General features: G+C 39.4%; 4 protein-coding genes across 7 annotated transcripts; 1 reads left to right on the forward strand and 3 right to left on the reverse strand.

Moving 5' to 3' along the window:
- Positions 1 to 4,975: 4,975 nt before the first annotated feature.
- On the forward strand, positions 4,976 to 7,611 carry LOC120271978 (TOM1-like protein 1). Of its 2 annotated transcripts, none has more exons than XM_039278672.1 (4): positions 4,976 to 5,014; positions 5,938 to 6,493; positions 6,596 to 6,847; positions 7,067 to 7,611. In XM_039278672.1, the coding sequence occupies exons 2-4, from the start codon at positions 5,975 to 5,977 to the stop codon at positions 7,475 to 7,477; spliced, it is 1,182 nt and encodes a 393-aa protein (XP_039134606.1). In that variant the 5' UTR covers positions 4,976 to 5,014; positions 5,938 to 5,974; the 3' UTR covers positions 7,478 to 7,611. The 2 variants fall into 2 exon arrangements, with proteins under 2 accessions (XP_039134606.1, XP_039134607.1); XM_039278673.1 differs by having other exon boundaries at positions 4,994 to 5,014; positions 5,955 to 6,493.
- LOC120271977 (pentatricopeptide repeat-containing protein At1g11290, chloroplastic) lies at positions 7,552 to 10,096 on the reverse strand. The gene has a single exon (XM_039278671.1). The coding sequence runs from the start codon at positions 10,081 to 10,083 to the stop codon at positions 7,684 to 7,686; it is 2,400 nt and encodes a 799-aa protein (XP_039134605.1). The 5' UTR covers positions 10,084 to 10,096; the 3' UTR covers positions 7,552 to 7,683.
- Positions 10,097 to 10,163: 67 nt separating this feature from the next.
- LOC120271538 (pentatricopeptide repeat-containing protein At3g51320-like) lies at positions 10,164 to 11,970 on the reverse strand. Its single transcript, XM_039278229.1, has 2 exons — positions 10,908 to 11,970; positions 10,164 to 10,814 (listed from the first exon to the last, which is right to left on the reverse strand). Exons 1-2 carry the CDS (start codon positions 11,968 to 11,970, stop codon positions 10,210 to 10,212), a joined length of 1,668 nt encoding a protein of 555 aa, XP_039134163.1. The 3' UTR covers positions 10,164 to 10,209.
- Positions 11,971 to 13,098: 1,128 nt separating this feature from the next.
- On the reverse strand, positions 13,099 to 17,594 carry LOC120272177 (putative pentatricopeptide repeat-containing protein At1g16830). 3 transcript variants are annotated; one of them, XM_039278942.1, is made up of 3 exons: positions 16,738 to 17,594; positions 15,456 to 16,499; positions 13,782 to 14,156 (listed from the first exon to the last, which is right to left on the reverse strand). In XM_039278942.1, the coding sequence occupies exons 1-2, from the start codon at positions 17,510 to 17,512 to the stop codon at positions 16,492 to 16,494; spliced, it is 783 nt and encodes a 260-aa protein (XP_039134876.1). In that variant the 5' UTR covers positions 17,513 to 17,594; the 3' UTR covers positions 13,782 to 14,156; positions 15,456 to 16,491. The 3 variants fall into 3 exon arrangements, with proteins under 3 accessions (XP_039134875.1, XP_039134876.1, XP_039134874.1); XM_039278941.1 differs by having other exon boundaries at positions 13,099 to 14,156; positions 15,456 to 17,573; XM_039278940.1 differs by having other exon boundaries at positions 15,456 to 17,594.
- Positions 17,595 to 25,039: the final 7,445 nt, after the last annotated feature.

A 25,039-nucleotide genomic window follows, 5' to 3' on the forward strand; every position in this document is an offset into this window, starting at 1 on the left:
TCTCCATACCCGACGATGACAAGCCCACGGACGGAAATCATGAACTGCGTATGTGACCGCCTGTGACGAGAAGGCAACCTGGGCATCCTAGGCGAAAGAGGATCGAGTCACAAGCCTTTAAGGTCCGCGAGTTACGTTGCAGCCGCTGCCATGGCTCCGGTCACAATCGCAGATCTTGCAATGAAACTGTCGCCGACTAGCCATTACAAAACAGCTGATTTTTAAAAAGAAACAAACTTAATTGTGTGCGAACTTTTCATTTTTAAACAGAGAAAACCTTATTCTTACAGTTAACACATGTATTAAATAGAGACATTATTATTTTGAACGTTAAATAGTTATTTTTACAAGTGACTAGTTCTTCTTAAACTGTAACATGGAAATTTAAACAATGGCATTGATAGTTAAACAATTATACTTAAAATTAAACAATGAAAGTGCAAGTTAAACAATGATACTGGAAGGTTAAAAAAAGAGTCAAGTATATAAATATAGATACATGTAAATTTACATTGACAAAATTTGTCATGTTCTTCGAAAACAATGAATTGAGTTTAAATTGGTTTACATTTGAAACTAAGACAACGTATTCTATGAATCCGCTTTCAAACACTCCCCTTTGGCAGTGATGCCGGCTGCCCTCCCCTCCTTAAGTATGCGGGAAGCATACTTTAATCGCAGATAAGGGACGTCCGTCTGCGGTAGCCGTAGCTTCTCATCTGCGAGTAACTGCTCGATAAACTGCATCACATATACGGCGCAGTCGACACTTTCTTGTTTTTGTCGTGGGGTTTCAGTGTCATGAATAAGTGGGTACTTTGCGGTCGCCGACTCGCCGAACTCAATGTCGATACAAAGGTCGAATAAGTTCCGCTGTGGAGGTATACAAGTTCATATTAGAATACCGGTTATTTACCCAACACTATTACTCAAACACAAATTATTAAAGCACTTACCATGTCTAGCGCGTCTTTATCGTATTCTTTGCTTTGGCATGAAGAATAATGCATGTATTCTTGTTTGTCATTATCAAGGACGATGATATGAAGTGGTCATTCATAATTATCGGGAGGATGATAATTTCAACATCATGCAAGTTGCACGCGGCATCTCCGATCATAGCCATAGTAGTAACATGTGCGTCTTCCTGCATTGACATAAACATCGCCAGTGGTCATGTAATGGAGGCGCGCTTCTTATAACGATATGGCACTATTGTCAGCGAATTTTGGATTATACATACGAAAGCGTCCATCACATCGTCTGCGACCATCTCCTTCCCCTCAAGCAGATCGAATAACCTAGACCGTGTGAGGCTGACAGAGTCATTCTTCCACACGACAGTGCTGCGGTTAAACGGTAACAGAGATATGTAAACAATATTGTAAATATTTAACTAATACATCAACCGTTTAAATTCTATGTCGAATATTTAAACGGTTACTATATAAATTAAATGGTAAAATATAATAGTTTAAATTCTATCTGGAATAGTTAAACATTAAATATATAACTTAAAGGGTAACATGTAATAGTTTAAACAATATCATAAAAACTTCAAACTTACTTGTCCAAAGGGCAATTGAGGAAGATCCTTATCAACTCCTGTTCGTACTTGTTGAGTCACGATTGGCCAACGTATTTTTTCTTCTTCGGAATAAAGACTTTCCGAACTTCTTCTAATTTTTTATTGGCATTGATCTTCTCTCTCGTCGTCATTTCGGCGGCATTCCCTTGACCCTCGTCAACTGCTGTTTTGGGATCATCATGTTGCACTGTTGTTGACGGTTGTCGGTGTTTAGCACCAGCATAATCTTCCTTCGATGCGGGCACAACAGCAGCATCAAGCGGAGACATATCCTTACATGTTTCTTGTTGTTGTGGGATTGTGTCTGCCTTCGATGCGGCAATGTCGGCCGTTGGTTCCACCGTGACTATGATTTTGTTGACAATAGAGTCAACGCCCTTCTCAACCGTGGCCACGGCAACAACATCAATGGGAGACACAATGTTAGCTGGTTCTTATTCTTTAGGGATTGTGTCCATCTTTGATGCCGCACTGTCAGCCGCCCGTTCCACCGGGTTCATGACAGAGTCATTGATCTTATCAACCGCGGCAATGGCAACACCATCTGTGATCTCCTCCACCGTGACGGTCATGTCAGCAACGGTAACACCATCAACAGCCGATGGTGCTGCTATTGTTTCATCATCAACCGGTGGTGGAGACAGAGGTATTATTGTTTTCCTCTTTTTCGCAAGCCTCTTCGAATGAGGTCGTTTTCGAATGGCCTCCCCGATGATGTCGTCATCGTCAAAATCCGACGCCGCGTCTGTCCAGTATGCTTCATTTGTTCGGAGGGACAACGCAGTCGATTGTGACCGGCCTTCCAGCCTCAACCCTAGCGACAAGCCGAGGGAACTCGGTCATCAATATCTGGCAAGCCTGCATAAGAGTTGTAGTGACTTCCTTGCCTAGTGCTGTCAGGGGCGCTGCCACGGTCGGGGGGCTGCCACGATCGGGGGGACTGTCGATGTCGTCGTCGGTAGGGGTGTTACAATTTGGCGGGGTAGGGGAGGGCTTTCTCCGGCGTCGAGCGGGCACAGAAGAGGTTGCCCTATCATCTTGCCTTCGAGCAAGTGGTTCCGGAGCAATAGCATCGAACCACGGTTGGCCCGAACAAATATATCTTCATCAGCATTCGCCGAAACCAGCTCAGGAAACTAACATGTGTAAACCAAACAATTTAGCGAAATCATTCAGTTTAAACAATAAAAACTATAGTTAAACATTGAACTTATATATTTAAACATTATAACATAAACGTAAACAGAGAACAAAAGTTTTAAACATTGAAGATACTTTTTAAATGGTAAATGAACAAAGTTAAACGATAAATAATATGTTTAAACATTAACGTCTACTGTTAAACACATTGTTCATGATTTATTACCTCTTTTCCTTCGAGAGATGACAAACTGGTTTCTATCGTCGCTTGCTTCCGGTAAGTATTTTCACTGTAGCACAGCATCCTTGGAATCTTGTAGAAACGGACTTTTTTTCTGATTCCGGTCAACTCGTAAAACCAGATGTTAAGCGCGACCGTGCAACCCTTGATATACCCTGTGTTGGTCTTCTTCCCCGCGCATCTAGCTTGCACTCGAGCGGCTGCTTGTGGAATGTCCTCCATAAGCCACTTGTGTGTCGCCTGCGCCCATGCGTATCGCCCTATGCCAGGTAGATCATCGACATAATCAACGATCCAGTTAGGAACCGAGCAGGAGGTATTTGGGAAGAGGATTGTACCCATGATGTACACCATCAGTAGTTTCACAAAATTTTCTTCTTTTCCCCTCTGTCCAACGAGTTGATGAAGAGTGCTCCTGATGCAGTCTCTGTATCTCTCGTAGGTTTTGGATAAATACCTTTCTTCGAAAGCTGAGCGTGTTTTCTTCTTTTGAAACACGACTGCGTCTCCATCGCAACGCAGACCAAGAACGAGGCCCACATCTTCAGGCTTGAAAGTCAGCATGCTTTCCCCGATCCTGAATTTATTGGTGCGGCTATCGTACCTTTACAACAGAGAATCAAGAAGGGCCCGCTCTTGGAATACAGCTTCCAACTCAGTGAATGCTGCAAACGGTGTCCTTCGGATGATCTCCCAGTGTCGAGGGATCATGCGAACTTTCAATTCAGCCATGGTCTCCACTACCGGTGTCAAGTAGAATCGCCATTAACTAGATTGACCGCTATAATCACAAGCCTGCGACAATAACAGCACATTCAGCCAGGCGTATTCACAAATTGTTAAGCGGAAATATAAGTTGTTAAATGATAAACTCTCAATTCTTAAACAGTGATATCACTTGTTAAACAGAGACCTATATTATTAAATAGGGATGCCAATATTTAAACAGAGACGACAAAACTTAAACGGTAAAAGCTCTTCTTTTAAACGGAGACCTCATTTATACAACTGCAACCATATCAATTGAAAGGGGAAACGTATATTATAAACATTACACAAATCACAACAATCGAAAAACTATTTCGATCGTGTACACAGACGAAAATGTAAAACAAAACAAAACCCTAGCCGAGAAATCTCCCTGCAGACTAACAAAACCCCAGCCGATAAATTCCCCTGCAGGCTTCAATGTCTTCTAATAAAAACAAAATTACAAAACAAAACCGAAAAATGTTTCTTTGTAACAGAATAGTTAACATAAAACCATAATCAATACCTTAGATTGCAAACTGATGAAATGCTGAATACTTGCGCGGGACTTCTCCTTCGAGACACTGGTGGCAAGGGAAAAGCTGAATTTTACAGAGGATGTGCAAAAATGGCTAGAGACGCGAGTTGAGAGAAGACAAGCAAACGGCTCAAATGGCTGTAGCCTAACAACCCCCCTACTTCCTCTCACACCGTCGAAATGGCTGCAGCCACGACTTCCCGTGCAAAGGTATTTTTGTCCATAAAATTTAAAAATCACTCCGTTAACTACCGTTACATACTTTGGGGGTTTCAAAATCATGGAGTGTTAAAGGAAGGGGGTTTTGGGGATTACAAAATTAGGGGGATTTTTTGGCAATATGACAAACTTAGGGGATTTTCTGGCAATTTCCACTTATATTTAACTACATAAATAAGCAGATAATTTAAAGCAATTTATATTTATGAAGTTATGAACTTTGACAAGAGTAAATATGCAAAATTTCCTAAAATTTTATTTTTAATATAATAAAAGGATTATTTAAAGAAAATGTAAAATTAAACTATTTAAATTAAATAAATTATAAATTTAATTTTCAAAAAAAAAAAGTTGCACAACCTTGAGAACCGGGGTTACTGGGGACTTGAAAGATCATTCTCAGACAATCCAACGGTTGATATTCTCAGGATCAAGATCCAACGGCTGGAAAGCCATTAAATTCCTTCTATATAAATCAATTAAAGCTAAATAATGTTTTCAGGGGAGCAGACCGAACGAAACCCCCAAAAGCCAAAAGGTACTCTTTTTCAGCTAAATTTTCTTCTTTTTTCCTTGAATTGCTATTTTTCTGTTATCATGGTAATCTGATTTGCTATTTATTGGTGTTTTATTGTTGAAATTTGGGATTTTGGTGATGAATTTTTGTTAATTTCTTCGTTTCATTGTAAAAATGTGAATTTTCTTTTCAATAATTTGTCGATCGTGTGAGATATGTGCTGGATATGGATTAGATTTAAGAATTGTTGTTGTTGTTTTTTTGTTTTTTTGTGACTAAATTTGTTATTGTTTTGAAAAGGACTGTGAATTGATTAGATATGAAGTTGCAGTGATGAAACCCTAGAAGTCTCTGTCCTGGTATTCGCTTTGTGGATTTTTCATTTGTTTCAATTGATCTCAATACATTTTGATTGTTTTATGAATGTGTTTCTCTCTTGCTGGCAATCAATCAACAATTTCCCATGATTTCCCCATTTCTTCATCATGCTTTAAGGTTTATATTTCTGATTTGTTGGCCCTTAAGAAGTTTTTGATATGAGGTTTTCCTCACTGATTTTTGTATTTATTCTTGTTTTTATGCTTGGAAATGGAAGCTTTTGTTAATTTTGATTGTATTTATTTATCTCTTGTTAGGTTGCATGCTTCTAAAACCTTGAATTTTGGTGAACTAAAATTAGGGACGTGCATCTTTTCTTGTGACCAATCAAACATTAATCTTTAATGTTCTCAATAGTTCTTTTATCATGGTTTTAACTTTTAAGTTTATATTTGCTATTTCTTGTCCCTTTGGAAGTTTTCTGTAGTTATGCTCGTTTTTTGGCTTTGTAAAGTTGTTTTGATCAACTTTGTCAAGGTTAAATGGAAGTATGTGTTAATGGTTTTGTATGTTGATTTTGCTTGTATTTATTATCCTCATGTTAAGAATTTTTCTTATTTTCTTAGACGGAACTATTTTTTAGCTTTAATTCAAGTAATTGAGATGGGGGACAATCTGATGGACAAAGTCAGCGCCTTTGGTGAGAGGTTGAAGATCAGCGGGGCAGAGGTGGGTCGGAAGATGTCAAGTGGAATGAGCTCAATGAGCTTCAAGATGAAAGAATTATTCCAAGGCCAGAGCCAAGAAGATAAACTTGTCGGAGAGGCCACTGCAGAGACTTTAGATGCACCCAACTGGTCTACCAACCTTGAGATTTGTGACCTGCTCAATTCGGAAAAGATTAACAGTGTTGAATTCATCCGGGCAATTAAGAGCCGAATTATGTTGAAGGACTCTCAGGTCCAATATCTTGCTCTGGTCCTTCTTGAGACTTGTGTGAAGAATTGCGAGAAGGCCTTTGCAGAGGTTGCTTCCGAGAGGGTCCTCGATGAGATGGTTAAACTGATTGATGATCCCCAGACTGTAGTGAATAATCGGAATAAGGCTCTTGTTCTTATTGAAGCATGGGGAGAGTCCGGAAATGAACTTCGATATCTGCCGGTTTATGAAGAAACCTACAAGGTTAAAAAAAACAAGAGAGAAAAAGAAAGCGTTATTAAATTGAACTGAGTGTATCTTACTCATGAATGAATTATGTGATTTTTTTTTTTTTTAATTTTGTAGAGTTTGAAGTCTAGAGGTGTTCGATTTCCCGGACGGGATGATGAGAGTTTAGCTCCAATCTTCACACCACCCAGGTCTGTTTCTGAGGTAGAGGCAAATTTTGATGGTTCTCAGTTCCTGCAAGGTCCTTCTGATGTTATGCTGGATAGTTTCTCTGCTGAAAATATCAAGGAAGCATTTGATGTGGCACGGAATAGCATCGAGCTTCTCTCAACAGTCTTGTCGTCATCTCCACAGCAGGAAGCATCACAGGCATGTCTTCTCTTTGTTAAATGTGATCTACTATAGTCTATAATAGATGAAATCTACCACTACCATCACCATCTTTGTTTAGATAGATAATCTTTAATGGTTTGTGGCTATATTTGCTTTGATTGTTAATTTTGATATTGCGCTTAACAACAAATTTCTCAAAGAAACTTCTAATATGGGCCTTTTATTTCTGTAATTGATTTCTCATTCTGATGGCAGGATGACTTGACAACAACGCTTGTCCAACAATGCCACCAAAGTCAGCTCACAATACAAAGAATTATACAGGCAGCTGGTGACGATGAGGCTGTGCTCTTCGAAGCCTTGAATGTAAATGACGAGCTCCAAAAGGCCCTATCAAAGTATGAACAGTTCAAGAAGCCTCCTGTTGTGCAGTCTGAACCAGAGCCTGCGATGATACCTGTTGCTGTTGAGCCTGAGGACTCTCCAAGGATCAGCAGAGAAGAAGCCCTTGTCAGAAAGCCGGCAGGATCTCGAGCTAAGTCTGGGGGAGACGATGACATGATGAATGATCTTGATGAAATGATATTCGGTAATAAGCAAGGAAATACATCAAATGACCGGCAGCAAAATAAGCAAGATGATAAAAATGATTTGCTCACATTTTAATGGTGTAATCAATCATACAGTACCAGATTCAACATGAAGGTAGATTACATCTTTTTCTCTTTCCTTGTTATGTGTTCTTGACATTTAAAGATATAACCTGGGCAAGAGTTTCTAGAGAATTTATGCATGTTTAATGTAAAGCCACCGGGTTTTTCAGTCTATGTCGTGGGCTGTAATTCTTGTTTTGAATGAATCAACATCCATTGCTACCAATAATCTCTGCATGAACATACACCGTCCTTAAAATGATGGAACCGCTGCATATCCCTGACGATGATCTCCCGCCCTGTTAACCGAGAAATGAACTTGGTTGCATTATGGCAATCAGTACAAACACGAAGATTTTTCCTGATTTGTATTGTGGCACCAGCTTTTGTGTTTATTAGACCAAATGCAATGGCCAGTTTCTCGCTGTGGCTATTGAGCAGCTGCACTTTCACATCATCTTCAACATCATGTATTGATTCGGTGTCGGGAACATATCCGATTGCTTTAATCTCATCGAAAAGTTTATCAAGTCTTGCATATATCTTCTCCGCTTGTGGGTGATTGGTAGACCCAGAGTAGAAGGTATGTACCTCATTCCTTAATTCTATGAAACTACAACCAGGAGTCTTTTGCAGGCCTTTCTTCTCCATCATTCTTCTCACTCTGGCAACTTCTTTCCACATGGAGTTTGTTGCGTAGATGTTTGACAGTAAAACATGGTAACCACCTTCTTCAGGCTCAAGCTCAAACAATCTCTGCGCTGCCTTTTCTCCTAACTCTACATTCTTGTGAATCTTGCAGGCGCCAAGCATCGCACCATAAACACTAATGCTCGGTTTAATCGGCATCTTCTCAATGAACTTCCAAGCCTCATTCATCCTCCCAGCACGACCGAGGAGATCGACCATAGTCCCATAGTGATCAACTGCAGGCTCCAATCCGTAATCTAGTTTCATGCTCTCAAAATATCTCTTTCCCTCATCAACCAAACCTGAATGGCTGCAAGCTGAAAGAACACACAGGAATGTTACATCATTCGGCTTTACCAGTCCCTTTCTCATCTCTTCGAAGAGCTCAGTAGCATCTCTTCCAAATCCATGGCTTCCATACCCATCTATCATCGCATTCCATGTAGTCACATGCCTCTCATCCATGCTATCAAAGAGCTTTCGAGCTATGCTTAATCCCCCACATTTGGAATACATATCTACAAGTGCAGTCATGACGAATATGTTTTGATCCAGGCACAACCTTATAGCATGTCCATGCATCCATTTCGCTTGGCGAAGCATTGATACATCAGCGAGTGCAGGAATCACACTGACCAAAGTGAACGAATCTGGCTGAACATTCTTGCTGCTGCACATCCTGCAGAAGAGACGGAGAGCATCTTCTGCTTTCCCATTCTGCGTGTAGCCGGAAATCATAGCATTCCAAGAAACAAGAGTCTTTTCTGGCAACGACTCAAAGATCTCAGCACCTATGTCCAGTCTCTTGCACTTGCAGTACATTGTGATCAAACAATTCATGACTGAATAATCAAAGCACAGTCCAATCCTCGATAACAGCTCATGAACTGACTTCCCGTCATCAGCATTTCCTAGTTCGCCGCAAGCATGCAGTACAGCCATTGCCGTGACCTCCGTTGGCTGAACGCCTTCGACCAGCATCTTCCTGAACAACATCATCGCCTCCGCAGCATTCCCTCTTTGCGCATATCCATCAATCATCGAGTTCCATGACACAACATTCCTCACTCGCATTCTATCAAACACCAATCTAGCAGCCCTCAGTGCACCGCACTTGGAGTACATATCGATGAGAGCCGTTGAAACATTAACAAGGGACTCTAAACAAGCTCGAAGGGCATAACCATGAATGGAACAACCGATCTTCAATGAACCAGTAGCGGCACAGGCTGGCAGGATCGAAACAAGAGTGATAGAATCTGGTTTTTTCCCATCTTCTTGCAATCTCAAGACCATCTCAAAAGCATTCTCTGCTAAACCATTCTGCGCATATCCAGCAACAATTGCATTCCAAGCAACCAAGTCTCTTTCAGGCATTCTATCAAACATCTTCCGGGCATCATCAATTTGCCTACACTTTGCATACATATTCACCACAGCGGTCATGGCGAAGATGTTGGAACTGAAGCCATTAGTGACGAGCTGCGAGTGGATCTCTCTCCCTCGCTGCAAGTCGGAGTTGTCACCGCAAGACTTGAGGAGATAGGTGAGATTGTAGACGACGGGGCGGACACGGGCGTGCTTCATTGAGATGAAGAAAGAAAGCGCGGCATCGAGGGAGGAGTGGTGGGCATGGCCTTTGAGAATGGAGTGGTAGAGCTCGTCGGTCTTTGCAACGACGGAGTCGAACACCAGGGAGGCTTCACGGAGTGCGGCGAAGCGGGAGAAGAGGGCAATGAGCTTGGCCTGGACGAAGGGCTCGTAGTAAAGCTCGTGCTTGATGATCTGGGGGAGGATTTGGCGGAGCTCTCTGGAGCTCGAGCAGAGTTCCAAGAACGAAAGCGGTTCGGGCGACACCGCCGAGGCCTTCTTCGAATGCGAAAGCGTGAAGCCCGACGAAGGCGTGAAGGCTTTCAGCGCGGACGCCATTCATAAGATAAGAAAAAGCTTCAACTTTTGTGCTATGTTTTCATATGGTTGCAAGTTGTTTGTTGAAATGCCTGAAAGAGACTTTTTATTGTTTTTTCCCCTTAAAAATATCAATTTGAATCAAATTTACAAGCATGAATCTATTTTGGATTCTCCAAGTCTAGTACTTAATTTCAGCCTTGCGGCGATCTTGTCCATCATTGAATAGATATCTTTCATCTCTGGTCGGGATCGGTCCCCGGCCTTGAAACTATGAACAATTTCTTTTAGATCGAACAAGCGATGACCGGGTATTGTCTTCACTGCTCTTTGTTTCATCATCTCCTTCACCTTCTCAACGTCTTCCCATCTTTCAGCTACAATGTATATGTTCCATAATAACGCATAGCGAGAGCCGTTGTATGGTTCGAGCTCAATCAGCCTCTTGCCTATCTGCTCGCCTAATTCTATGTCTCCACGAAAACGACATAAACCAAGCAAAGTACTCCACACCAGTGCCTCAGTGTCCTCTGGCATGCTCATCAACACCTCTTCGGCTTCTTGAACCATACCTAGACTCCCGTATAGATTCGCCATGCACCAATAATGTGCAAATGTGGGTTTGAGACCATGTATGCTTGTCATCTCATCAAAGTATCTCCTTCCTTCATCCAACAGCCCGGCACGGGCGCAACCCGATAGAATCCCAACAAATGTAGTTTCATCGGGTTTTACTTCAGAATCTTCTTCACCTGAAGATACCGAATCACAAGAAACACACTTAGAACCAGGTCATTCAAATCATCTCACAACAAAAGTCTCATATCAGCTAAAACAAAACCAACCTATTTGAACCATTTCATCAAACAATGCAAGACCATCCTGAGAACAAGCATGAATACAATGCCCCAAGATCATCGCATTCCAAGAAACTAAGTTCTTCTCCGCAATCCGATCAAAAACTTTCCTCGCGATATCCACCCGTTTACACTTACTATACATGTCGACCAATGCCGTCTCAAATATCAAGTTGTTCTTCTCCCGAAAACTCCGTACAAAATAACCATGCACAGTCCTCCCATATCGGATCAAACCGAGTCTCCCACACGCCGTGGTAATGCTGACCATCGTCTTCACATTAGCCAAGACTCCCACCCTCTCCATCTCCCTAAAAAGGTCAAGACCGGACTCCGGGCACCGGCATTTAAGACAACCACTAATCATGATATTCCAAGAGACCACATTTCTTTCAGGCATTCTATCAAACAAGCAACGCGCACTCCTCAAGTCCCCGACTTTAACATATCCATCAACCAAAGAGTTCCAGGAAACCAAGTCTCGCAGAGGCATTTCATCAAACAAAACTCGGGCATGGCCAACAAGGCCGCAAGCAGCGTAGGCGTGGATCAAGGAATTGCAAACATGGACGACGGAATCAGCGCCGCGTCTGATGGCTTGGGCGTGGACGACCTCAACGTCGGTCTGAGAAGCGGAGCGCGCGCAGGAGACGGCGAGAGGAGGGAAGGTGAAGGTGTTGGGGATGAAACCGGAGCGGAGCATAAAGGAGAAGAAGGAAACGGCGAGATGAGGGGAAGGGGAGAGGGAGAGGGATTTGAGGAGAGTGTTGAAAGAGAAGAGGTCTGGAGGGGAGGGGAGGTGGGAGAAGAGGAGGAGAATGTGGGGGAGAGGGGCGAGGGAGGAGGAGAGCTTAAGGAGGCGGGAGGCGGCGAAGGGGTGGTGGAGGAGGGAGGAGGTGGTGAGGTGAGCTTGGCATTGGAGGAGATGGCGGAAGGAGGTGGAGAAGCGGAGAGGGAGGAGGGAAGGGTGGTAGAGGGAAGGGCGTTCATAGAGGAGCTCCGGCGAGGAGGAAGTAGTGCTACTACTTGGAATTGAGATGACTGAATCCATCTAAAACATTGTTGTTGTTATTATTGTTATTGTTGTTGTTATTGTTATTTGAGGTTTTATAGTGAAAGTTTGTTGTTCATGGAATGGATGTTATTTATTTGAGGAAGAGGGAGGGGGGGTTATTTGAACTAGTGAAGAAACACTCACTTGTGTGTTTCTTTCAATAATTAAATAAATAAATAAAAATGTTATTTTGGGAGATATATTTATTTTTATTAAGTAAATAGTTAAATCTATGATTAGTGGTAGCGTCATTAGTTACCATGGAGAAGATGGATGGTTTGATTTCTTTATAAAGCATAACTAAAAATTTGGGTAAAATTTTTTTTTATAAGTCAACTTTTTTTTTTATTATTTTTCGGGCTTCAAACTTTAATTTGAATCAAAATAGTTAGTCAATTTTAATTTTATTTCACTAGGCAGTTATTCAAGAAAATTTAGTCTATTTTTTATAATCTGATGATGGAAATTCTTTTTTAATAAATGAGATGGAATTGCCAGCTGTGTGGACATAATTTTTGTTTTAGTTTTTAAATTCTGATATAATTTTTATTTTTTAAAATTTAATATTAATTTTTTTATATAATGGTAAATAGTATGGATAGTGACTTATCTATTTTATAAAAAATAATAAATAAATAAATTTAATGTTTAAAGTTTTATGCATTTTTTTTAACAAATTAATAAATTGGCTTTTTAAGAAAGCCCAAAACATGATGCTACCGAATAATAAGGAATGTTATCCTTTTATTTATTTATTTTGCAATAATGAGAACCTCCAAAATGCTCTATGATTTAAATATACATATTTAATATTCATATCTTGGGAGGTTTGTTTGTGAGCTATTTTTCTTTGTGGGAAAAAAATGACACTATAATTCATTTAATTTTAAAGTTTCTCAATCATCCATGAAACTATTCTTCTCATATGTATAAGATAAATAATCGGATATAACCCAAATACACTATATATATATATCACTCTTTATTTTATTTAACAATTAAGGAAACAAAAACTAAAAACCCTAAAAAATAAATAGTTTATTCCTGAAAGATTGTATTCAATGTTTTTTATATAATCGAGAAATATAAGTAAAATGGGAAATAAAAATTAGAACCAAGAAATCCTCACTGTAATAAAATATATAGATATATAAGTTTTGACTTGCAGTACATAGTAAAGATATCAGACCTGTTTCAATATAAAAACTAAACCAAACTCACAAAGATAGATAGAAAGAGAAGCCATCCAGCTCCATGAAGCACGTTAGAAGAGCTAGAAAGAGGTTCATCTGGTAAAGAACTCATGGGAGTTGGAGCAATGATTGGCGAAGCAGATACTGGTGCTGGCTGTGCTGGTGGTGCTGCTGCTGCTGGTGGTCGAATGGCTGGTGGCTCAGGACTTGGTCGTGGCGGTGGCGGTGGTGGTCCCACATGGTACTCAGGAGCTTGCTTTGGTGGTGGTGGAGTTCTGATAGCGTCCGGCAAGAAAACACCAGTGATTCCGTGGCACTTGAATGAGGCTCCAGATTTGCAGATGTCTGGGCTGATGAGCTTGATGTTGTTGAGATAAATCCCCTTATTGTTCTCGTCGGAGATTTTGATCATGTAGGGGGGTTGGTTGGAAGGCAAAGCAGTCCCTTTTGGCAAATGTGAAAGTTCGGCGAAGGGTAGCAGAGACGGGACTGAGTGTCGGAGCAGGAACTGGAGGATGTTGTTCTGCTGTATGATGATCTTGGACAGACTCCGGTCATCTGGGATGAAGAAGGTTGTGTTGCTAGGAACACTGGCTTGCACCATGTTTATCAGAGTCGCGAAGGTGAAGTAGCTTGCTATTTGCATGTCTCGGACCATGCCGAGTATCTCCTCTTGCTTTGGGTCCTTCTTGTTGATGGCTGAGGAAGGGATGATCAAAGATAGTAGGAGAGTCAGGGTGACCACAAAGACGAATGCTTTGGCCATGGTCTTGTTGCTCAGAGAAAGGAGACTGCACATGATCGGTGGTCATGATGGTTTTTAACATACTTTCATGCTGCTACAACAACAAAGGTTCATGCTTTGGGTGTGATGCAGGACTTCTCTTTACCTCTGACTTGTAGGTGGACTTGTAAGCAGAAGGTGGTTAGGGTTAGGGTTAGGGTTAGGGTTAGGGTTCTTTCTCTGTATTGTAAAATTCTATCTCAAACCTGTACATGCAGAGTAGTAGTCAATTAGAATTAATGAGTAGATAAATGGTAGGTTCTTTGCTTTTTCTGCTTCACATTTGTTCAGTAATATGTTTCTACAACAAAGTTACATGTAATATTTTATAAAAAGAGAGGATATTAACTAGATGTGATGGCATTTCTCCCTAAATTCAGCAAATTTTGCTTAAATGACAATAACTTGAATTCAGAGTGAGGTTCCTCATTCTTATGACAAAAGATTGGGCTTTTTTCTTCCTCATATTTCCACATTTGATCAGTGCCCACATGATCAAGGACTAGAAAATTTTCAAATCGGTTCGTAACCTATGTACAGTATAAATTCACAAAGGGTGAAACCTTGACCACATTGCCAATCTGATTGAGTAAATTGCATCATGTAGTAGAACTGAAATGTGACAAAGAATACAAAATAATTTTATTACATTCAAAAAGATCAATTAATCACCAGTGAAGATCAGTTAAAAGTAAGTAACAAACAATTAGGATAAGGAATTGGGGTGATAAAGGTGGAGAGCTACTGTAGGATGTTTAAAATATCCAAAATAAATTTTTGTAGAACAAATATGTGAATCCTGAAATAAATTATAAGTTGATAAAAATTCTTAAAGCTGAATGATGAAATAGAAATAGCAGAATAAAATGCCCCAACTCAAATTCAGAATTTATATGCCCAATCCTAAAATGGTTCCTTTGTTTCAGTGGGCTAATGGACAGCAAAAAAAACTACCTAAAACTTGTGGAGTGTGTAAGATAACATTTGTGCATGTTATTATGTTACCAATAGTACTTAAAATTCCTATACCACATCTACATTTATCTGCTTTTAGCTGTGTTTCGAGACATTGGCCAAGAATCATACGCAACCACTATATCATCATTAAGAGATTGGAAATAAAAAATGGAAAAACAAGAATGGTGTGAACAATCAAGAGAATCAGATCAAAATTTCATTGGAAGAAGTTCACCATTTCTTTTCAGTATTCATTATAAATCACCTGAAAGTTAATATATATATATAGTACCATGATAAATACAGGAACCAAACAACAATTCTAGGATCAGAAAAAGATAACAGAATTATATAAGAGAACAAAAGAATGACAAATGTGTATACATACTAACAGCAAATATGTCTTCATTGATAAATGCTACTATATGGATTTAAAAAAAGGTCACTATATTCTTCTCAAGATTAAACAACAGATACAATATGTGGCATTCCAAGCATATTAGTATGCTGCACAATAAGTGTAAGGCAGTAATGTTAAGGGAAAGTACCTTAAAAGTATTAAACATTTCTCAAGAAGCAACACCAAAGGCATCCTCCTGTCAGTAGAAATTCTTTCAGGGCTCATGAACCTAATTGTTGTTTGAGGCAGAACCCTTTCATAGTTCCACACATTCGATAGTAAATTATGCTTTAAAATTTAACTGATGTGTTGGGCCGCAAAAGAATTTTGCCAGCAGTACCATTATCAGTGGGACGTGAAAATATTAGCCTTGAAATCATTTTGTAGATCACCTACTTGTCCATCAAATGCATGGGAAAGACCTTTTAACAACAACGAAAAAGTAGCCCTGTTTGGCTTCACTCCACTATGGCACATTGCCATATACATTTGGTAAGCAGAATGAACACGATGCATTTTGATCAGTAGGCCAATAATTTTATTAAATGAGATGCAATCCATCTCAAGGCCGGCCATCCTCATTTCCCCAAGTAATTGTCTAACTGCTCTAACATCTTTCACCTTGCACATGCCACTAATCATTACATTATATGTATGCATGTTAGGAACTATGCCCGACTGCTTCATCTGATCATACAAGTTACGAGCTTCCTCAAATCTACCATCTTGAAAAAGTCCACAAATAGCAACTGTATATGACACAACATCAAGGTGATAATTTTCAAGAATGCCTTGCCTGAAAATTTGTATAGCTTTAGGTAATTTTCCTTTTTTAATGAGCCCATCAAGGATAATTGTGTGGATATAAGAATCAACATTCTTATTCTTTGCAACAATTTCACCATAAAATTTTATCGCAATTTCTGTTCTTCCAGAACTGCATAGAGCATTTAATAATCTCGAATAGCTGTATTCATCTGGTACAATACCTCCGCTGACCATATCAATATAAAAGTCCACTGCTTGGGATGGAAAACCAGCTTTGCACAAGTAAGTAAGCAAACTATTGAACAACACAAGGTCGACGGTAACATGCGATCCGACAACTAACTTGGGAAACAAACTCAACCTTCCAGACAAACACAAGGCGGATATCAATGAAGACAATGTAAATGAATCTGGTCTTATATTCCTGCAATGCAAATCACAAAATACACTAATCGCATCATCATACCTTCCTATTTTACAGAGGGAATTAATTAGAATGTTATAGAAAACTAAATCTGGCCCACACCCATTAGATATCATAACATCCAATAAATCGAACAATTCATCATGCATGTTAGACTCAAGAAACCCTTTAATCAGAGTAGTATATGTGGCAACATGAGGAGAGCAACCGGATTCTAACATCTTGCCAAACAACTTACCAGCCATGTCAAGATTGCCGATCTTGCGATACATATCAATCAAAAACGTCCAAATGGCTACTGAAAACTGCTCACCAACAACAGTCATGAAACCCAGTAATTGTAATAATTCCATTATCTTCCCTTCTTTATGAAAACAATCTAAAACCATTGCATAAGTTCCAGAATTCGGCCAAAATCCTCTATCGATCATCTCTCTAAGCAAAATTCCAACACTCCACCAATCACCATATTTGCATATATTACCAATAACAATGTTGAAAGTTATGAAATTCGGAAATGGAGTCTCTTCAAAAAACCTCAAAGCTGAATCAAAATGGCCAGTTTTGAACAGAATATCAACAACAATATTCCTAGCAAAAGTATTCGGGACAAAACTTCTGCTACGCATTTGGTCGAACGCCTCCAATGCCAAACTATACAAATCTCCACGCCAGTAAACTCTCATCAATACCAACAAAGCTTGCGCCTTTCTGCCACAACCAATGCTCTCCAGCTCGTCTACAATCCCTGAAACGTTCCCAAATCGATCTGATAGGCGGTGGACGACGGGGACCATAAGATCGAAGGAGCTCGGATCGTGGAAGTAGTTGGGTTGCCGAGCAGCCCAAAGGAAGAAGCTTAGAGAGATTAAATCCGATGGGCACTTGGAAATCGCCAAATTGACTAACTGAGGAGAGAGATACGGCTGTGGACGTTCACAAGATTGAGAAATTAGGGTTTTGAGAGTGCGAATTAGGGATCTCTGGAGTGATCTCCTCCATCCTAAGATCATCTAAGGGTTGCACTCCACGGTGAATTAGGGTTTCCGATGGAATTGGGAGGGGATTGGAGCATGGGGTAGGGTTTTGGAGAGAACGAAAACAGGGAAATTGATCGTAAAACCCTAGAGGATGCATCAATATTCGTGCAGAAGATATCATCTGAACCGTCCATTATGCATCAACAGAAAAAGTTACCGGGGCTTTTGCGGGCCACCCCCTAATAAATATAAGAATTACGTAACTTTTAATGTGTTCACTATGTTTTTAATAAAACTGATTTTTTTATTTTTTTACTTTTTGCCTTTCTCTTTATATAAAATTTCTTTTGTAACTCATCGATTAATATTAGATAGACTTTAGGTCAACTATAATGTGAACATTAATAGAACATATGCAAGATTTAAAAAAGAAAAAATAGTGTCATGCCCTTACCCGCAGGTCTCGGGACGCAATAATCGCCATGACGACCTGAGGAAGGATACCTCACCATTCTACCCTTAAGTCGCCGCAAGACTAAATACAAATCCTGAAATAAATGACACTGAACCAAAAACCATCTTCACAATAAGATATACCAAAGCAAAGGTACAAATAAAACGCAGATGGAAGCAACAACAACAAAACCTAATAATGTAATTCAAAAGAGATACATGTTATAAATTCCACCATGTTTCAAAAAGAAATAGGCAACATATAAAACATACTAATAAAGTGGCAAATACACTAGTGGATCCATGTCCTTATACAATGCAAAATGTTCAATAAGAAACATACATATGACAGAAAATAGCAAGATGAAATAACAATGCCCAGCACTCTGCTGCACCGACACGTTATTGTCTGCTAGAGCCTGGAAAAGAGAGAGAGGGTGAGTCACCTAAGTCATTTAATGAATTGGTTAGCACTGTTCTAGCAGAATAATCAAATAAACCAAAAAATTTTCTTAAACAACATCTGGCACTAAAACATGAATTATGACAATTTGCATAAGTATGGATAAACACAAGATACAATAATCAAATCAACAAACCTCATAGAAGACCTATTTTCGATGGAATGAGGATTTCAACAATTTAAAATCCACAAATGCATAACTTAAGTTCAAAATCACTAATAAGATAAGCCTGAATCTAAATAGTGGTTTAACAGGTATGCAAGAGAATATCACTCAAAAACCTAATCACATGAAAACAAAAATCTTCTCAAATACGAAAATTCCATCTTGAAGTAATGAGTAATGCCCTAAAAACACTCTATAACTCAGCCGTCGTCACGATTAGATCGAGAGCCATCAAGGTATTCATAACCTCAACGTTGCCCCACAGAGAGCGTATGTGGTGACTCTAGATTCTCGATGCTTATCCATTCAGGATTCTACATGCCACTTGAACTAGACAATAAACCTAGGTAGTCAAAACCGGGTTGGACCGGACCTGGACATTAGGTCGGTCCGGTTTAGCCTATAAAACTGGGTAGAAGAAAAACCACTCTTGAACCGGATGGACCGGCTGGTTCAACCGTGAACCCGATGAACTGGGCTGGTTCACCCGATTTCAGCAGTGAATTTTTTTTTAAAAAAAAACCTAATAATCTAATATTAATATCTAAGATAATATGGTTCATTGACTCAAGACCAAGACTCTCCACACCACCCATGACCTAGGTCTCCAGACTCTCCACTGGATCCCCCTCCCATCGAGCAGTGACGCCGTCCGTCAAGCACCAAATCTCCCTCCCAGTCCCGTCAAGCTGTGACACCACCGGTCAAGCAATGGATCTCCCTTACGTCAAGCACCGGCACCGCCCATCATCTTTCCCGTCAACCACTGGCACTACCCATCACCTCCCGTGTGTTGGTTTGGTGGCCAAACTTCGATCCAGCCCATTTATTATTAGTAATAAAGACAGGGGGCAAAATGCAAAAGAAACCCTAAACATAAATATGTGGCTGTTGAGAAGGCATCGATGGTGAGAAAAAAGAAAAGAAGTGTGGTTTTGTTCTCTGTGTCCATTGGAAGAAGGAAGGTGAAGAAAGCATATCTTCTTTTATTGAATCCTACTCAAATCGGCAAGTTTGTTTGGAGCAATCTTGGAGGGTAATTTCTCTAGTTTTTTTCTTGGTGTGATCATTCAAGAAAGGGGGTTTTCTAGAGTTATTATTTGTATTTCCCCATTATTGGTGGTGATCTCAAGTGTGCATTTGCTTGAGAGTTTTTTGTACTTGTTGATTTTAATAGTGGATTTGATTCGGAGTTTGGCCCGTGGTTTTTTCCCTCTGAATAAGAGGGTTTTCCACGTAAATTTTGTGTCTGCTTGATTGATTTCATTTATTGTTCAGTTTAGTACCCAAAATTATTTTATTTATATCAAGAAGCATTTGCTGTGCAAAACTCAACAAGTGGTATCAGAGCGTGAGGTTTGTTGATCCGGGTGTTTCTTGGTGTGAATTGAAATGGAGGATTTTGAGGGTACAATGATGAAATTATCAGCTTCAAACTATTCAATTTGGAAGTCAAAGATGGAGGACCTTCTTTATTGCAAGGATTTATATGATCCTATTAAATTAGGAGCTACTAAGCCAACCGGAAAATCTGATGATGATTGGGAGAAAATGCACAGGAAGACTGTAGGAACTATCCGACAGTGGGTTGATATCAGTGTATATCATCATATAAGCAAAGAAGTTGATGCACAGGTGCTATGGAAAAAATTAGAAAATATGTATGAGAGGAAGAATGCTCAAATGAAAGCTTTTGTTATCAGAAAGCTTATGAATCTGAAGCTTAGAGATGGGCGATCAATTGCTGAACACCTGAGTGATTTTCAAGATATGGTAAATCAATTGAGCACCATGAAAATAACACTAGATGATGAATTGCAAGCATTATTGCTCTTGAGTTCTTTGCCTGACAGTTGGGAGACCTTGGTAGTGTCTCTTAGCAACTCTGCTCCGAATGGTGTCCTATTTTTATCTATGGTAAAAGATAGTCTTTATAATGAGGAGACAAGAAGGAAAGATATAGGCATTGATACTTCACAGGTTCTTGTTACAGTTACAGAGAACAGAGGCAGGAGTAAGAGTCGAGGTCCTAAAGGGCGCTCTAAGTCAAGGGGTAAGTCATATCCAAAAGGCAAATTCACTTGCTATCATTGTGGCAAAGAAGGGCATATGCGAAGAAACTGCAGGATCTGGAAAAAAGAACAAAATGATGAGAAGAATTCAAAGAAGACAGATGATCAAAATACCACTGCAGCTGTATCTGTTGAAGAAGAAGAGCTGGTTGTACTTTTCTTTAATGAGGATGAAAGCCGAGTAACTGATTCTTGTGTTGAGTGGGTTATTGATTCAGCAGTATCATACCATGTTACATCAAAGAAGGAAGTTTTTACTACATACAAATCAGGAAATTTTGGTAGAGCAAAGATGGGTAACAGCAGTTATGCAGATATAGTGGGTATTGGTGATGTTTGTGTGGAGACAAATGCTGGTTGTACATTGATTCTGAAAAATGTACAACATGTTCCAGAGTTGCGTTTGAATTTGATTTCTACTCATGCTTTGGACCTAGAAGGTTATTTCAATATCTTTGGTGACAAGAATTGGAAACTTACTAAAGGTTCAATGGTGGTTGCCAGAGGTACTTTGTGTCATACATTATACAAGACTCAACTGAGGATGATTAAAGGTGACTTAAATGCAATTGAAGATGAAGCTTCCCTAGATTTGTGGCACAAGAGGTTGGCACATATGAGTGAAAAAGGCTTGCAGATTTTGGCAAAGAAGTCTCTCATTTCCTTTGCTAAAGGTATGAGTTTAAACCCTTGTGATTATTGTTTATTTGGCAAGCAACATAAAGTTTCATTTAGTAAGTCCTCTGAAAGAAAAACTAATGTTCTTGAGTTAGTTTATTCTGATGTATGTGGTCCCATTGATGTGGAAACTCTAGGGGGTGGTAGATATTTTGTTACTTTTATTGATGATGCTTCACGAAAGGTTTGGGTGTTTGTTTTGAAATCAAAAGACCAGGTGTTTCATTACTTCAAGCAATTTCATGTCATGGTGGAAAGAGAGAAGGGGTATCCTTGAAGTGTCTTCGCAGTGACAATGGAGGTGAATACACTTCAAAAGAGTTTGAAAATTACTGCTTGGAGCATGGCATCGAGACATGAAAAAGACGCATTCTCGGTACTCCACGAAAGACAATGGTGTAGCTGAAAAGAACAAAGCAGTAACCATTCGGAGAAGGTCAGATGCATGTTAAAAATGGCTAATTTGCCTAAGCCATTTTGGGGTGAAGCCCTTAACACAGCTTGCTACCTAATGAATCGATCTCCATCGACACCTTTAGATTTTGATGTTCCTGAGAGAGTATGGTCTGGGAGAGATATTACTTACTCTCATTTAAAGGTATTTGGCTGCAAAGCTTTTGCACATGTACCGAAGGAGCAAAGACAGAAATTTGATGACAGGGCTATTTCATGCATTTTTTTCGGGTTATGGAGATGCGAGTTTGGTTACAGAGCTATGGGATCCGAGTTAAGAAAAAAAGGTCTTTAGATACGTGAGATGTTATCTTCCGGGGAATATAAGACCTTGGTTGATTTTTGAAACATCGAGAGAAGAATAGTGACATTTCTTTTTTTCGAGTGCCAGTTACTCCAACGGAGACTATCACAAATGACGAGGAATTACATGAAGAGCATGGATCTAATGATATGATTAAACAGATTGATGTCGATGATAGTGTTGAGTAAGGGGAGTTGTCACTTTCACCTGAAATTAGAGAAGAACCCTCACTTTCGAAGATCGACCAGAGAACATCGTCCCATTTACTAGATATCCCGATTCGGAGTATATTACGATTCTATGAAGAGGGGAGCGGAAAGCTTTGAAGAAGTTCAAAAATCACAAACAAAAGGCACATTGGATAAAAGCTATGCATGAGGAGATGAATTCTTTAATGAAGAATGATACTTATGAGCTTGTCGAGCTTCCTAAAGATAGAAAAGCCTTGAAGAACAAGTGGGTGTTCAAGTTGAAGATGGATGGTGAGAAGATAGTAAAATATAAAGCTCGCTTGGTGGTCAAAGGTTTTAATCAGAAGCAAGGAATTGACTTTGATGAGATTTTCTCTCCTGTTGTGAAGATGAGCTCTATTCGGGTTATTCTTGGATTAACTGCCAGTTTGGACCTTGAGCTTGAGTAGTTAGATGTGAAGACAGCATTTCTTCATGGTGATTTGGAAGAAGAAATTTACATGGATCAACCAAAAGGTTTTGAAGCTAAAGGGAAAGAACACATGGTTTGCAGGTTAAAGAAGAGTTTATATGGGTTGAAACAAGCACCAAGACAATGGTATAAAAAATTTGATTTTTTCATGATAAGTCATGGCTATATTAGAACAGATGCAGATCATTGTGTGTACTTTAAAGTGCTTCCAGATGGTAAATTTTTCATCCTTCTGTTATATGTGGATGATATGCTTATAGTAGGACAAGATATTGCCATGATTAATGTTTTGAAAAAGCAGTTGTTTGGCTCTTTTGACATGAAAGATTTAGGGCCAGCACAACAAATTCTCGGCATGCAAATTCTTCGTGACAGGAAAACCAAGAAGTTGTGGTTGTCACAAGAGAAGTATATTGAGCGAGTTTTGAGTAGATTTAATATGAAGAGTGCTAAACCAGTTAGCACATCTCTTGCTAATCACTTTACACTTAGCAAGAAATCTTGTCCTACTACTCAAGAAGAAAAGGAAGATATGGCAGCAATTCCGTACTCATCTGCAGTTGGGAGTCTTATGTATGCTATGGTATGTACCCGGCCAGATATTGCTCATGCAGTTGGTTTAGTCAGCAGATTTCTCTCTAATCCAGGTAGAGTACACTGGGAAGCTGTGAAGTGGATCTTCAGATATATGAGAGGTACTTCAAAGATGTGTTTAGGTTTTGGAGGTTCAGAACCAATTCTAGAAGGATACACATATGCGGATATGGCAGGTGACCTTGATGATAGAAAGTCAACTTCAGGGTTTGTGTTTACTTTTGCGGGGGGAGCTGTTTCATGGCAGTCCAAGTTGCAAAAATGCATAGCTTTATCCACCACTGAAGCAGAGTATATTGCTTTGACTGAAGCAGGCAAAGAAATGCTTTGGATGAAAAGATTTTTTCAAGAATTGGGCTTGAAACAAGATGAATATATGGTTAATTGTGATAGCCAGAGTGCATTAGAATTAAGCAAGAATGCCACATATCATTGTCGCACCAAGCATATTGATGTGAGGTACCATTGGATTCGTGATGCCATAAATAAGAAAGAAATATGTCTGAAGAAGATCCCCACTGATAAAAATCCAGCTGATATGTTGACTAAGGCAGTGACTCGTGATAAACATCAGTTCTGTGCCAAGGCAGTGGGACTGAATTGCAAATGAAGAGTTGAAGTGTGGACATCTCCCCATGGGCTGGAGGGGGAGATTGTTGGTTTGGTGGCCAAACTTCGATCCAGCCCATTTATTATTAGTAATAAAGACAGGGGGCAAAATGCAAAAGAAACCCTAAACATAAATATGTGGCTGTTGAGAAGGCATCGATGGTGAGAAAAAAGAAAAGAAGCATGGTTTTGTTCTCTGTGTCCATTGGAAGAAGGAAGGTGAAGAAAGCATATCTTCTTTTATTGAATCCTACTCAAATCGGCAAGTTTGTTTGGAGCAATCTTGGAGGGTAATTTCTCTAGTTTTTTTTCTTGGTGTGATCATTCAAGAAAGGGGGTTTTCTAGAGTTATTATTTGTATTTCTCCATTATTGGTGGTGATCTCAAGTGTGCATTTGCTTGAGAGTTTTTTGTACTTGTTGATTTTAATAGTGGATTTGATTCGGAGTTTGGCCCATGGTTTTTTCCCTCTGAATAAGAGGGTTTTCCACGTAAATTTTGTGTCTGCTTGATTGATTTCATTTATTGTTCAGTTTAGTACCCAAAATTATTTTATTTATATCAAGAAGCATTTGCTGTGCAAAACTCAACACCGTGAACTCATGTAAGTTGGCATGGCATTATAGTTTCTAGTGTTTGTATCCTATATGCCTATGCTTTTGCTTTGTTCCTCAAAGATATATAAGTAGATGTGGTGTGTTTTTCAAATCACAAATGCTACATTATTCCTTGAGTTGAGAAACCAGTGGCATGAACACACCTTGATATAGGATAAAATAATCTAATAATCTTTTGTGTTTATGAAAACATCGTTTGTGTTTATAATCTAATATGAAAACATGTTAAATAATGCCATGCCAATCTAATAATGTATCATATCCCAATTTGATAATATGTATTTGATTTAAAAATTAATATAGATTGTGTTGTTGATTTAAAACTTAATATAATCTTTAATATATTTTATTTTATATTTTTATTTATTAAATCCGCTTCGACCCTGTACGACCACAGTTGGACCTCTTGACCATTGAACCTTGGTCTTCTCCGGTTCAAAAGTTCGGTCTGGTTTTGACTACCTAGCAATAAACTCAAGTCTTCACTC

The sequence above is a fragment of the Dioscorea cayenensis genome, chromosome 11 (genome assembly GCF_009730915.1).
Source record: "Dioscorea cayenensis subsp. rotundata cultivar TDr96_F1 chromosome 11, TDr96_F1_v2_PseudoChromosome.rev07_lg8_w22 25.fasta, whole genome shotgun sequence".
Taxonomy (NCBI): Eukaryota; Viridiplantae; Streptophyta; class Magnoliopsida; order Dioscoreales; family Dioscoreaceae; genus Dioscorea; species Dioscorea cayenensis.